The sequence below is a fragment of the Schistocerca nitens genome, chromosome 4 (genome assembly GCF_023898315.1).
Source record: "Schistocerca nitens isolate TAMUIC-IGC-003100 chromosome 4, iqSchNite1.1, whole genome shotgun sequence".
Classification (NCBI taxonomy): Eukaryota; Metazoa; Arthropoda; class Insecta; order Orthoptera; family Acrididae; genus Schistocerca; species Schistocerca nitens.
Genome location: NC_064617.1, coordinates 197,559,893 through 197,573,800, shown reverse-complemented (window position 1 = coordinate 197,573,800; position 13,908 = coordinate 197,559,893). Strand labels below are relative to the sequence as shown.

The 13,908-nt window shown below is 38.2% G+C and overlaps 1 protein-coding gene across 1 annotated transcript in view; it reads left to right on the top strand.

Moving 5' to 3' along the window:
• LOC126253156 (uncharacterized) overlaps positions 1-13,908 on the top strand; it is a 169,627-nt gene that overhangs the window by 94,582 nt on the left and 61,137 nt on the right. The window contains exon 4 of the mRNA XM_049954314.1: positions 5,698-6,015. Coding sequence (XP_049810271.1) covers positions 5,698-6,015 — 318 coding nt within the window. The remainder of the gene's footprint in view (positions 1-5,697; positions 6,016-13,908) is intronic.

Below are 13,908 nucleotides of genomic sequence, written 5' to 3'. Positions count from 1 at the left end.
TGGAGCAACTCTATTTCTTGGAGCTAACACATCCCTCTCACAGGTAAGATGCACTGAATCGATATATTTTATCAATTTTAGCTTTAACAGTAGAAGGTTTTATGATCTGTCTGCTGATTGGGCCAGCTTTAAAAAGATAAACGAATCAAATATCTCAGCCTAGTGCAGATTTTACCAGGATATTATAAAAGCAGCATGAGCTATCTAATGTGACTTTGTGTTGCCTATCAGTTAAATATTAATTAAACCATTTACTCACCATACCTCAAAATCCATGAACTTTCCCTTAAAGAAAGTTGTGATTCGCCCAGTCAATTGCCTAAGACAGGGTAGCAGCATCGGATCAGAAGATTACCTGCTAGTCAGTTCAAAACTGATTGTCATTAATTAAAAAAGGAGTGATACAGACATTTTTTTTATTCATACAGCTCACTAGAAAGGTGAAATCTTGTCATTCATATATTTTAATACATATTGAAATAATATATGGTTCATTTAGTGTAGAGGCCCTTTTGGAATCCAAATAGTGACTGTCATAGATACTTATATTTGCAGATTTATTCAACCATTCTTAAATATATTCCCTTTTTTAAAAACTTTCAAGATGGAAGTTAATAATGAAGGGGGTCAATAGCTATTTATATCTGCCCTAATACCTTTCTTAAAAAGGGTTTAACAAAGACATATTTCAGTCTGCCTGCAAAGAAGGGTACTTTGCAAAAGTCATGCATTGAATGTATTGCCGAGTACAGCAGCTGTGCTAGAAAAACATGTTTTCAATATTTTACTTGAAATCTCCTCAACCCCACAATAATTTTATCACTTAAGAGAGTTGATTATCTTGCTGATTTTCCTGGAAGGAGTTAGTGTGATCCCAAATTGATTAAATGGTTGTGATATTTATTGTTGCACATACTGTGATGCTTTTTCCTTGAAGCTGACTACGCTGAGTTACTCAGCTGCATTTAGAATGTGATCATTAAGAAGGATTGTATTGTGATTGGTGTCATGGACCATTTGGTAATTAACTTTAATTTCTAAATAATCTTGATCTCTGACAGACTTCTTCATTTCTCTTCTAACTGTGCTCCATGTTGTTTTGATTTTATTTTTTAGTATTATTAATCTCTGACATGACAAGTAAGCTTTCTCAACAAAGAACAATATTATCCAAGTAATATGGAAACAGCTACTCATCTGTGCTTATCCTGATCATTTTGTTTAGTTACCTTTTTCTGTTATATTATACTACAAAGCTTATTGTGGTCCAAAGTTTCTATAAAACACCAGTGCAGCTATATTTCACAGTTTTTGTTCAGAAAGAGCTATTAAAAACAGAATGAAATATACCTAGATATTCATTAAGTTTAGAATTTATATCCATTGCCACAATACCTCATTCCAGAAGATGCTTTGCAGTTTCCTTCTAAAAGTGTCCGTTGTAAGCTCATTAATTATTGTAGTAATATTCCTAGTAAACACATGTTTCAGTTGTGTCATGTTCTCTATAATACAAATTGGCCATAATGATTTCATAACCCATTTAAAACCATTCAGTGACTCTAGGCTTTCAGTGTTCGGTATAATTCAAATTATCTGACACTTTGTGAGGTTACCTACCTGCAAACTCTTACAGTGCAGTTGGTGTCTCATTGAAGAAACTTTGTTGAATCACTCTAAAACTAGTGTTACAGGAAATATCCCAATTGTGTACACCAAATAACTTTTAATTAGTATGACTCTTCCTACATTTATCACCACTATATGCCAGGACTTAACAACTCACCGATTTTGAGTGTGAACACTCATGCCTTCTCACACTCTTACTTGAAAGCAGAGCGGTTTCAGTATGATGGGGAGTGACGCAAATGTGCAAGCACCAAGTGGTCATGACAACATGGGATAAGTGCAACTGCGGTATAGGGGAGGGTAATTTTGACAGCAGTGTCCTCTAAGAGTGGCAGTGATGAATCAGCATTGTGAAACGCTGTCAACGTCTTTACATGTCACTCTGAAGTGTGAGGAGTCCTATGTTTTTACACAAAAAGATGGGTACATAATTTCTTTTTATAACATAAGACACTGAATGCTTTCAGTAACTTCAATTTTTACAAAGCCACTATGTGTCTTATCAAATCAAAGAACATGGAAATGGAAAATATGAAGGATGTTAGTGTGGATAAAAAGTTTTAAAACTTAAAACAAAGCTCTCTGAAGAAGAAGAAGAAGAAGAAGGAGGAGGAGGAGGAGGAGGAGGAGGAGAAATCAAGTGAGTTTGGCCTTTCAAGGATGGCGTTTTTATAAAAGAATAATTGGTAATTGCACCTCAACATTTATGACCATTTCAAGTAAAGTAATTTTATGTGTTGTCATTACAACACATTTCAATCATGCATTACACACAAGTCATGGCAGATGAAATTCGAGTCAGCTTGCAAGATATTTGTAATTAATTTGTTGCATATTCATTCATGCTTTATGAAAGTGGAGATATGTCACACAGGTGAATGCGACATTCTTAGCAGTGTTGAAGAAAGAGTAGAAAATATTGGTTTGTCATAGAATTTATTAATTCATGTAGACACATAAAGGAGCACCAGGCATGTCGAAAAACAAATCTGGATTCATAACACAACTAAATGGAAAAATAAAAGATCTATATTCACACTAATCTGCAGCTTAAAGTAATTGATTTGCAATGTGACAAGGAGTATAAAGGCAGTCCAGATTCTGCCAAGCATTTCCCTCAGGATCGATTTGCTCATTCACAGAAGTCTGCCGCATGGGATTAGCCGAGCGGTCTAAGGTGCTGCAGTCGTGGTCTGTGCAGCTGGTCCTGGCAGAGGTTAGAGTCCTCCCTTGGGCAGGGGTGTGTGTGTGTTCTTAGGGACTGATGACCTTAGCAGTTAAGTCCCATAAGATTTTGCTGAGTGCACTGGCTGTGAAGCTCTGCTATAGGCCTACAATAATGAGTTCCAACTCTTGAGTAAAATATGTTTGAACAAGTAAGTACTCTTACCTTACTACTCACCAGCATGGCAGTGACAAAATATTCACAATACATAGTTGCAATTGACTTTTGATGCTGCAAATGCCTTACAATAGTGCCATCAGTTTATGTAGGCAACAGATACACTGTGTCTTTTAACAAATGACACAAATAAATGAGTGTCCGCCTTGACACAAGACGTAGCTGGAGACCAAATTATTTTCACACATTTGCTTGAATGAAAACTTCACAAAAGTTAATAACTTTCAATAGTTGGATACATGAATACACCAAGTATGCAAATATTGGTGACAAATATGCATCTATTGGATCTTACACAGACTTGTTGTATGTTACCATAGTGCTGGTTAGGAAAACTTATAAACTTGCTAAACAACATTGTTGCTACAATCTCCATGCCCATACCGACGATTGTTGTATGGTTTGATCTTGGATTGTACCATTATAAAAAACCAGACTGATGAGGGTAAGGAACTGATGGAATTGAAAAGATGAAGGTTCTTGTGGCAGTGTGTGGTAGGATGAGTGACAGCCTGAGATACCAATTTTACTGGTAATCCCATTACCTGGGATATCTTGTTCCATACAGGATTTCAAGAAGAGGATGTGTGAGTGGAGTTCTGCAAGAGCAAAGAAAAGTTTTTGGAAATGATGAAGGTAGAATTAGCAGAAATTTGAGATTGGATGGTCAGAGAATAAAGGAGATACTGAAAATTCATTAAAGAAGGTAGAAAATAAGAAGGTGGAAATTTATGGTCAAAGTGTTATAACAGAAATAAATGCTAGGTGCTATACAGTGAGCTATGTAGGAAGTTCAGAAAGCATTTAATTCAGTGCACTTCGAACATATTCTCCTCTAGCAACTTGTGATGCATAAATTTATTATTGCCATACCCTGAATACTCATCCCATAACACAACTGTCAATCTTTCTGCCTCAACTCTGACCCCTGCAGAAGTCTCACTACTTCCTAAAGACCTTATCTTTTGCCCCAAATCTAATTTGAACCATGCTGGACTTATAAAAGACCTTCTTTCCTTAACTTGTTCTTTGCAGTGGAAACATTTTTTCACCACACACTTCACTGACAACAGCCAACTAAAACCAACATAGAACCTTCTTTACAACAGTTCCAATCTCCCTACATTCATGACCCCCTCCCCTTCCACCCAGTCATCCCCTAGTAATCTTTAGGAACTCCTCCCTTCTAACCTGGTCTGACTTTCCTTTCCTACATCCCTCCCTGGCGAGTTCAACATCACTCCTATGGAATGCACTGCTATCTGTAGTCTGAAAAACAATCCAGACCTTATCATCATTGCCCCCAGACAAAGGCTCCAACATGGTGGTCGTGAATCATAGTTACTAACTGGCAGAGGGTCTCCACTAAATTTCTGACACCTCTGCACACAAATAGTAGAACCATGATCCTGTCCCAGAAGTCCAACATGACCTCAAACAGCTTCTCAAAGTCTTAGGTCCATCTCAAAATGTGACATGTGAGGAACTCAATTAATAGGGATCATATCTTCAGCATTACGAAGTTTGATGTAAGAATTATATGTGGAGTTTTTTCCAAAAAATCCTGCAATGACCTTTACAAAACACTTTTTTGACAACAGTTTTCTGTGTATACTGGATGAATATTAATAAAACTGATGAACTACGGAGATGGATTCCTAACTGGAAATGGAGAGAAAAAGGTCCTATGATCATGAGTCTGGAAATGCATCATTGCCAAGGTGGATAGTACTGACAAATGACAGCTCCTCTGACTGTTTGCCATGTGTTCCCTGTATGTTGCAGGCTGTGTGAGTGATGTAGCAAACTGTAAGCAGCAGAATGGTCCGTATTCATGTCGCAAACAAACCGAGGTAGCATCTGTGTACAGCCAGGCAGAAGGAAAATGTCATGAGGCAGCACGGCTGTACCAAAACACATACACTCACAAAAACCAACTGCATTACACACCATTTCACAACCTTTATCAAGTCTTTTTTGGGTAATCATGGGTCCTTTCAGATGTGAACATCCAGGGAGGCAGCAGTCTGTGCATACACCAGGCCTGGAGGATGAGGCTCTACATGATACTGAGACAAACCCTAGTACTAGTTCCAAACAAGTTGCCAACCAGCGTGTTGTAAGCCGAAGTATGATTATGTGTATCCTGCATGACAATCACTACTATCCGTATCACCTTCAATCCCATGGAGGCTACTTTGAGCATATGTTGCAGCTCTGTACTGTGTTCCAGGACAATTTGTTGTTTTTGCATCCACACAGTCCATTTCTGGACACATGTTCATACAATCTTTTTTCCTCCACTTCCAGTTGAGTTATTCCCATAACCAAGGGGCCACCTTTGCAGGATCCATGGAACATGACTTGTGTAATGTAAGAGCAGTTGCAAAAATAAAACATATAGAATATCTGGCACAATGTGACTAGCTTCCATATCATATTGTTTGTTTCATAAAATAACATTGAACACAATAATAGCTAAACTGATCAGCAGTTATGTTACATTTGCTGGCGTTTATTGTGCATGTAGTTCTATAAGAACCCATTTTTCTGTCCTAATTAAGTGTATTTAATTTTGAAACCCTTTTATTATTAAAGCTGCAAACAAAAAAAAACCTACATAAATAATGATAATAGTATTTAAATGTGTGTTCTATATGTTTCAGAGAATTTTGTGGCACCTGTGGAGTCAGCAGTGTATGCACCTCTAGGAGAAAGGGCAGTCATGTTGTGCAAAAGTTTGCTGAAAGAGACAAGTTTTTCATATTGTTGGTATAAAGAGCCTAGTGGCTTATTAATTAATACCCGGGAAGATCTTTTGGAGACATACAGTTATTATGGAGCTGGTACTGAGTATGGTGAATGTGGCATTGAAATAAAGCATGTTGGTCCACAACATATTGGCTTGTGGAAATGCATGGTTGCCCTTGAAGAAGAAGAATATGAAGTGAAAGCTGAAGGCAGTATAAGTCTCAATGTTTCCGGTAAAATTCTAAACAGCCATTATAAATGTAAATTAATATTGTAAAAACACTCATTTTAGATAAATTTCTAATTGTTGTTCCCTGCATCCTTTAGATTTATTGATAAACCAATGCTTATTTTTTTAATTTACAATTGACTTGAATTTACTCATATTATGAACATTTAATCCAATATTCTTGCTGTCAGAGTTTATTCCCATGTTATTCAAATCAGTCACTGAACCATTTAACACTCATAAAGGGAAATTTTGAAGGCAGTGTAAGTTTATTTTAATTTAACTGCAGAAAAAACTCATTTTTATTTCCATATATCTAAATATTATTGGTTGTGACAGCCATGGATTAAACAAGATATGATTTAGTTTATACAGATTTAATGGTGGAATGTAAATTATTCGAAATTGGAAGATATCAAAAACAGAACAAATCAGTTAATTAAAAAATGAGACTGCTCAGGAAAATAATTATTCTAGACACACACAGTAATGGTCTCAAAATGTTTATAGTAAATTTACAACTGTAACCTTTAATGCACTGTCATAAGAAATCAAATGAAGCATGCCCTAGTCCATGCCATATGGCTGTTATTACCCGTAGGTGGCCAACTCGACGGTTTGCTTACCAGAACCTTCTGTTGCGACCAGAATCTGACAAAGATCAAAAAAAGACTCGAAGAACCCTCAGAGACTGGCCACCTGACCTAAAGCTTTCACCAGCAGACCACCGCTTGCAGATAAAAGATAACAATGAAAAATGGCGGAGTAACCAAGGCATACCAAAGTGGGAAACCAAGAACAACAGTGCATTATGGCTAGTAATATGACTGGAAGGCAAATACATCACTGAAAGTTGAACAGCAATGCCCTAAGCTTTATGGTACTGTGGTGAGCGTTATTTGGCTAATGAAATGGATGTTGCTTTGCATTGAGACCAGCACAACAGGCACTGATTCTAGTGTTCATAGATTTAACAGTACCACCTATCATCTAAGATAGAGTTCCATGGCTTCCAGTGAGCTTGCAAAGTCACTGGGTCAGTATACCAGTTCCTGACCGCCCCCCCCCCCCTCTCCCCACTTTCTTGAAATGGACACACATGGTCAAAAATGTCCTGGACAATGCTTCAGGAGATGAAGTGATGGCATGGTTGTTGTCTTGGTACTTAAGCCAGCCAGCTGCTGCTACAAATTAGTAGCATCTGGCGTTGTGCTGGGATGGGGCAATGACACAATATTAGCTGAGGTTGCTGAGACACTGTGGAGATTTCCACCTCCATGCTCATAATCTCAGAAATTGCTGCTGACGGTTTGGAGTGCAAGTTATACCTTTGTGGCAGAGGGACTGGTATGAGATTTCCTGCTGATCAAAAGGCAGGTCTGCTCCCATGCATATACAAGATCCACATTTGTGTTTTGTGCTGTGGGCTTGTATTTATTGGTATTAATATAGAAGCTGAGGAAACATGCCAAACACAGGAGCCATTGTGCCATGCATTTTGGAAAACAGCAATACAGCCCAAATAATGCTACTAGTGGTTTCTGGTCCATGATTAAGTAGTAGTATGGTATTCTGCCTTATGGCAGGTCTTGTCATTGGTTAAGTCTCTTCCACTTTTGTCTGTCCTTAGCCAGTCTTTTCATTTCTGAATATTTGCCTCCTTTTATATTGCCCAGCATTTGATATCTTCTTTTTCCTCTTCCCCTATTTCCCTCCACCATTCCTTCTATTCTTTCCTTCAATAAAGAGTCCCTCCTCAAACAATGTCCAATCCAATTCTGTTTTCTCTTTCTGATGACTTTCAGCTTGTTTCTTTCTTCTCCAACTCTTCTTAATACTTCTTCATTCCTTACTCGGTCTTCCCATTTCATTTTTTCCATTCTTCTCCATATCCACATCTCTAGTGCCTCCAATCTTCTTTCATCTTCCATGATTAAAGCGAACCTTATTTACAAGTAGGTAGACATGGAACTACTTAATTGCAAAAACAATCAGCAAAGCTTCCTTCTCTGTCTGCAAGTTGTCCATTTGAGTAGGTTTCAGCATCTTTGGCACAAAGGCAATCAGTTGTTCAGTACCATCATCGTTCCTATGCACTATCACTACACCAGTGCCATATGGAGAGGCACCCAGAACCAAAACAAGTGTTCGTGATTGAGAAAATGGCTGAAGCAAGGTCCTGTATGCAGCATATGCTACAACTGCATAAAAGTATGCTCACAGGTAGCTGTGCATCTGTACTGATCATCTTTATTCCACAACTGGTTTAGCAGATCCATAATATGGGCCACTTGTGGAAGCAACTTAGGATAATAATAAACAGTCTGCAGCCCCTGTAAGTTTGGTGTGGGGTGAGGGGTAGAAAGTCAATAGCATTGATGTTGTGGTCAGTGGACTGAATCCCTTCTTTGTTGAGCAAGCGCTTGTGGTATTCCACTTTCTCTTGATAAACTGGCATTTGTCTAAGCAGAACTTTAGCCCTGCATCATGTAACATAGTGGGCAGAGTGATAATGACAATTAAGAGGTCAACATGATTTATGCAAACAGGGATGGATATAGTTAACTGTTCCAGATATCTCTGGGAGATTGCTGGAGTAGAAGAGATCTGGAGTGTTGATAACTATGATGCTTTGTGATTCCTCATCCAGACAGATCTGCAACTATGTTTTGCCAGTTGGACCACTACATCTTGAATTATAGAATCCGTGATAAGACTGACCAGGTTGCATATGATATTGATGAAATTCAAGCCATGTTGTGACCATATGGAATTGTTTCAAATATAATTTGAAAGCAACATTCACATATCCTTCCATGTAAGTGCAACCACATTTGAGAGGGGAGCCAGCTTCTTCGTTAAGAAAAATATCTCTGAAGAAGATCAACAAAGGGAAAGCAGTCATTGGAGAGATTCACCTCTGGCCTGAAAGGTGATGAAGTGCTGTTTCAGCTACTATAAATACATGTCCCAGTCATCTTTGTCATCATTAAAATTCAGAAATGTGGGTGGACCATTCACCACCTGGGAAGTGGGGTACCCTGAATTTGCAGTGGATCCTTCAATATCTGAATTTCTTGTGACATAGCAACTCATTTTGCTGCTGCTACTGTTGTTGGAACTGCTGTTGTAACAACTGCTGCAGTACCAAGATTTTCACAATCTTAGCATCAATGGCATGCTGCTAACCTTTTACCTCATCACCATTTATCTAGCAAAGTTTGGAAATGACTCAAAGTACCCACAGAGGCTGGCTGGAGTTATCAGTGGATCGAAAATGGGTAGTTGAAGATGTCACAAGAAAGAAACATGTACAGCAAGTAATCCAAAGAGGGTAACCAAGCTGTACCAAACCAGGAAACCAAAAACAATGGTGTAATATAATTGATATGAATGTAATAGAGGGAAATATTCCACGTGGGAAAAATATATCTAAAAACAAATATGTTGTGACTTACCAAACGAAAGCGCTGGCAGGTCGATAGACACACAAACAAACACAAACATACACACAAAATTAAAGCTTTTGCAACAAACAGTTGCTTCATCAGGAAAGAGGGAAGGAGAGGGAAAGACGAAAGGATGTGAGTTTTAAGGGAGAGGTTAAGGAGTCATTCCAATCCCGGGAGCGGAAAGACTTACCCTAGGGGGAAAAAAAGGACATGTACACACACACACACACACACACACACACACACACACACACACACACACATATATCCATCCGCACATACACAGACACAAGCAAACATTTGTAAAGGCCTTTACAAATGTCTGCTTGTGTGTGTGTGTGTGTGTGTGTGTGTGTGTGTGTGTGTACCTGTCCTTTTTTTTCCCCCTAAGGTAAGTCTTTCCGCTCCCGGGATTGGAATGACTCCTTACCCTCTCCCTTAAAACCCACATCCTTTTGTCTTTCCCTCTCCTTCCCTCTTTCCTGATGAAGCAACCGTTTGTTGCGAAAGCTTGAATTTTGTGTGTTTGTTTGTGTGTCTACCAACCTGCCAGCACTTTCGTTCGGTAAATCACATCATCTTTGTTTTTATATATATATGTTTAATATAATGGGATAGATAAAAAAATCTATTTACCAAGCAGTGGTAGTAGACCCATAAGCCTTCAGCCCCTGGTCTGGTTTAGACTCATTGATGATATCATTGCCATGTGGACTCATGGTGGGGTGACCTTATAAAAAGTTTTGAAATCTCTTAATACATTCTCCCAATTAATTTTCAGATGGCCTTCTTTTGAATCCCATGCCACTTTCCTTGATGTTGACGTCATTCTCACAGGTGATCAGCTACACACTTCTGTTCACATTAAATCTACTAACGAACAATGGTACTTACATATTTACAGTTGTTGTACTTTCTGTGTCAAATTTTCTCTCCCATACAGTCTTGGCATTTGAGGTAGACATGTTTATTCAGATGCAGACTCTTGACAGCAACACACTACTGTCCTCACCTGAACTTCACTGGATGTAATTACCACACCAGCCTAGTCCAAAAGCAGATTTCCCAGGTCATTACATCCAATCCTGATACTGCTGATCCCTGCAAACAACAACATAGGAGTACACCTCTTGTCACTCAGTATTATCCTGGTCTTCAATGTATTAATCAACTACTTCGACAAGGCTATGTATTCCTAAAATCATGCCCTAACATGAGGTCCGTTCTGTGCAACATTTTGCTCACCACATGTATAACAGCTTTCAGGGTTTCAAATCTTATCAAGTGCAGTCTCGAACAATCAGCCTTTCCTTCTCATCCTGTCCTGAATGTCTCCTCTAACATGGGTTCTGGGTGAATTTTTCAAACTGTCCCCATTTCCTAAATCCCACTAGACCTTTTCTTTCACCTCTCTTCTTTCATCTTGAACACTTCTGACAGAAGAAGCAGCCACTGGCTCTAAAAGCTTGCAAATTTCAATAACTTTGTATGTGTGTTCTGCCACCACTTGCTGAGTAGATTTTTTATCTATTAGTTACATTATATTCTCAAAAACTGATTATTTTTTAAGAATAATGGTGTGTTGTGGCTGGCAGTATGAGTACAAGGCGAAAAATCCACTGAAAATGGAGCTGTGATGTGGTGAGCATTATAGTGCTGTGGTGAGCATTGATAGCCTGGCAAGATGGGCATGGCCTTTGTAGCACATTAAGGCCAGTGATGCAGTAGGTGTTGCCAGCAGTCATAGCATTAACAGTGCCACCTGTCAGCCAATTGATTTCAATGCTTTCTGGTGGGTTTTCAAAGTCACCAGATCAGGATACAAGATCTTCCTTCTTTGGCATTAGGGCTATTACACTCTTACTGAAATCTTAGTGTGTTTTACCTGTTTCATATAAACATAGATGACACATAGCAGGTGGATTGTTTAATGATGGTTGGTTCTCATAACAATCTTAATAATTCTGAAGAACTACTATTTACTCAGGTGGCTTGTTTCAACTTAGGTGTCTCAGCTCTCTGTAAAAATTCTTCTCACACCCCTTATCTTATCTTCATCTACTTCTTCTTTCCTTTCCTTAATGTTGTCTTCAAGTTTCTTTTCTTCTATATATTCCTTCTGTCCTTCAGTAGCCTTCTCTTCTTTGCATTGTATTGGCTTTCCATCTGAGCTCTTAATGTTTATCTAGCTTCTTCTCTTTTTCCAAAATGTTTCTTTAATTTTCTTATGGGTAACATTTGTATGTTTCTACAACTTTGCATTTGTCCTCTCACCATTCTTGTTTTCCCATTTTTGCATTTTTTAATATTAGTTTCCTTTTGCCTGTTTTATTTCTTTCATTTTTATGTTTTCTCCATTCCCCAGTTAACTTTGACATCTCTTGTGTTATCCAATAATTCTCACTAATATTTGTCTTTTTGTCCACCTGATCCTCTTCTACCTACATTTTTTCACCTCTCAAAGCTACCCATTCATCAACTATTGTATTTATTTCACCTGTTTTGGTCACTAGCTGCCTAATTCTCCCCTGAAAACTTTCAGCAGGATCTAAAAATACCAACTTACCCAAGTCAGGTCTACTTAATTTCCTACCTTTCTGTAGTTTCCTTCATTGTAATCTGCTTTTCATAACAAATTTTGTTCAGAGAACACATCTGCTCTTGGAAAGGTGCAGAATGAATTCTGGTCTCTAAATCTCTTCTGATTTTATTTATAACCCTGTTCTCACCTGATCACCAATTCCCACTATATGTAACTTCAACCTATCCATTTCAAGTTCTCTAACCTACCTATACAATTAAAGGATCTAACATTCCACATTCCAACAAGTATAACAACAGACTTTCTTTCCCTTGTTTACAGCATCCTTCTGAGTTTTTCCTGCCCAGATACTTGAGTGAGGGACCATTTAACGTCCAGAAAAGTTTATCCAGGAGGATGCCACTTTCATTAAACCATACAGCAGAGCTTCATGTACTTGAGAAATATAATAGCTGTGTTTCCCCTTGCTTTCAGCTCTACCAGACTACCAACACAACACAGCACAGCCATTGTGGCTAATGCTACAAGAGCAGATCAGTCAATCATCCAAGTTCTTTCTCCTGTGATTATGAAAACAGTTGCTGTTCTTCATCATGAATCATATATTAGCCTGGACTCTCCACAAATACCCCTCTGATGCAGTGGCAAATGTGTTACAGCTATCTGTGTTATTAAGGCACAGAAGCCTGAAATTGAACAGTTCAAATTTCTGGGTGTGCAGATCACTAGTAAACTGTCGTGGATAGCCCGTGTTCAGGATGTTATTCAGAGACTTAATGCTGCCATTTTTACTATTCGAACAGTGTCTGAAGTAAGTGAAAATTAGTCTACTTTGCTTATTTTCATTCACTTATGTCATATGGTATAATATTTTGGGGTAATTCTTCCTATTCTAAAAGGATATTTTTGGTTCAGAAACAAGTGGTTCAGGCAATAAGTGGTGTAAGTTCATGAACCTCTTGTCGACCCCTGTTCACTAGTCTTGGTATTTCGACATTGGCCTCTCAAATATATATACTCTTTACTGTCATTCCTTGTTGACAATATCACTTATTCCCAAGAATAAGCAGCTTTCACTCACTTAGTACTAGGCAGAAATCCAACCTGCACTTTGATTGGACTTTCGGCTCAACTCTTGAGGAGAAAGGTGTGCAGTATACTGCTGCAGCCATTTTTAATATGCTACAACAAGAATTCAAAAATCTTAGCAGTAATCCATGTGCTTTGAAATTGAAACTGAAGTTTTTCCTCGTTGGTCACACCTTCTATTCTGCTGAGGAGTTCCTTGAAAACTTGAGCTGACTCTAATGTTATGTTGTTGATTGTGTTTACTTAAACTTATGGCTTGACTTTTTTCGGGTTCATAAACATTTTATTTTTATCTGTTATTACTTTTGTGTTGTAATTTCATGTAGTGACACGTTCCATGACGTTGGAGATTGGCTCCTCAATTTGGTCCTAACTTGATGTGTAAATAAATAAATAAATAAATAAAGCCACCCCACTGTAACAATGTCCATAGGTAGGGGGAGGGGGAGGGGGGGAGGAGGAGGAGGAGGAGGAGAAGGAGGCGGAGAGGAGGAGGCAGAAGTCGTATTGAGATAAAAGTCCCTAGTGAGAAAAACGTATCTGTTCTTAATGCATTCTTGCAAAAAAAAAAAAAATAAAAATAAAATAAAATGGACTTTGCATGGACCAAATATAACTAAAACTGAATTGACTATTTTGTGTCAAATAATAAGATATCACAGAGGCTCTGACCTTAAACCAAATCAGAATTTCAGCTGTCCATAGAATAGTAAGACATGGAGTAAAAACATGTACAAAGCTAACCAGAAAGAAACTGATCAGAAAAGAAGTCATAAATGAGATATGGGGAATTGATTTAAGAATGACAAGCTAT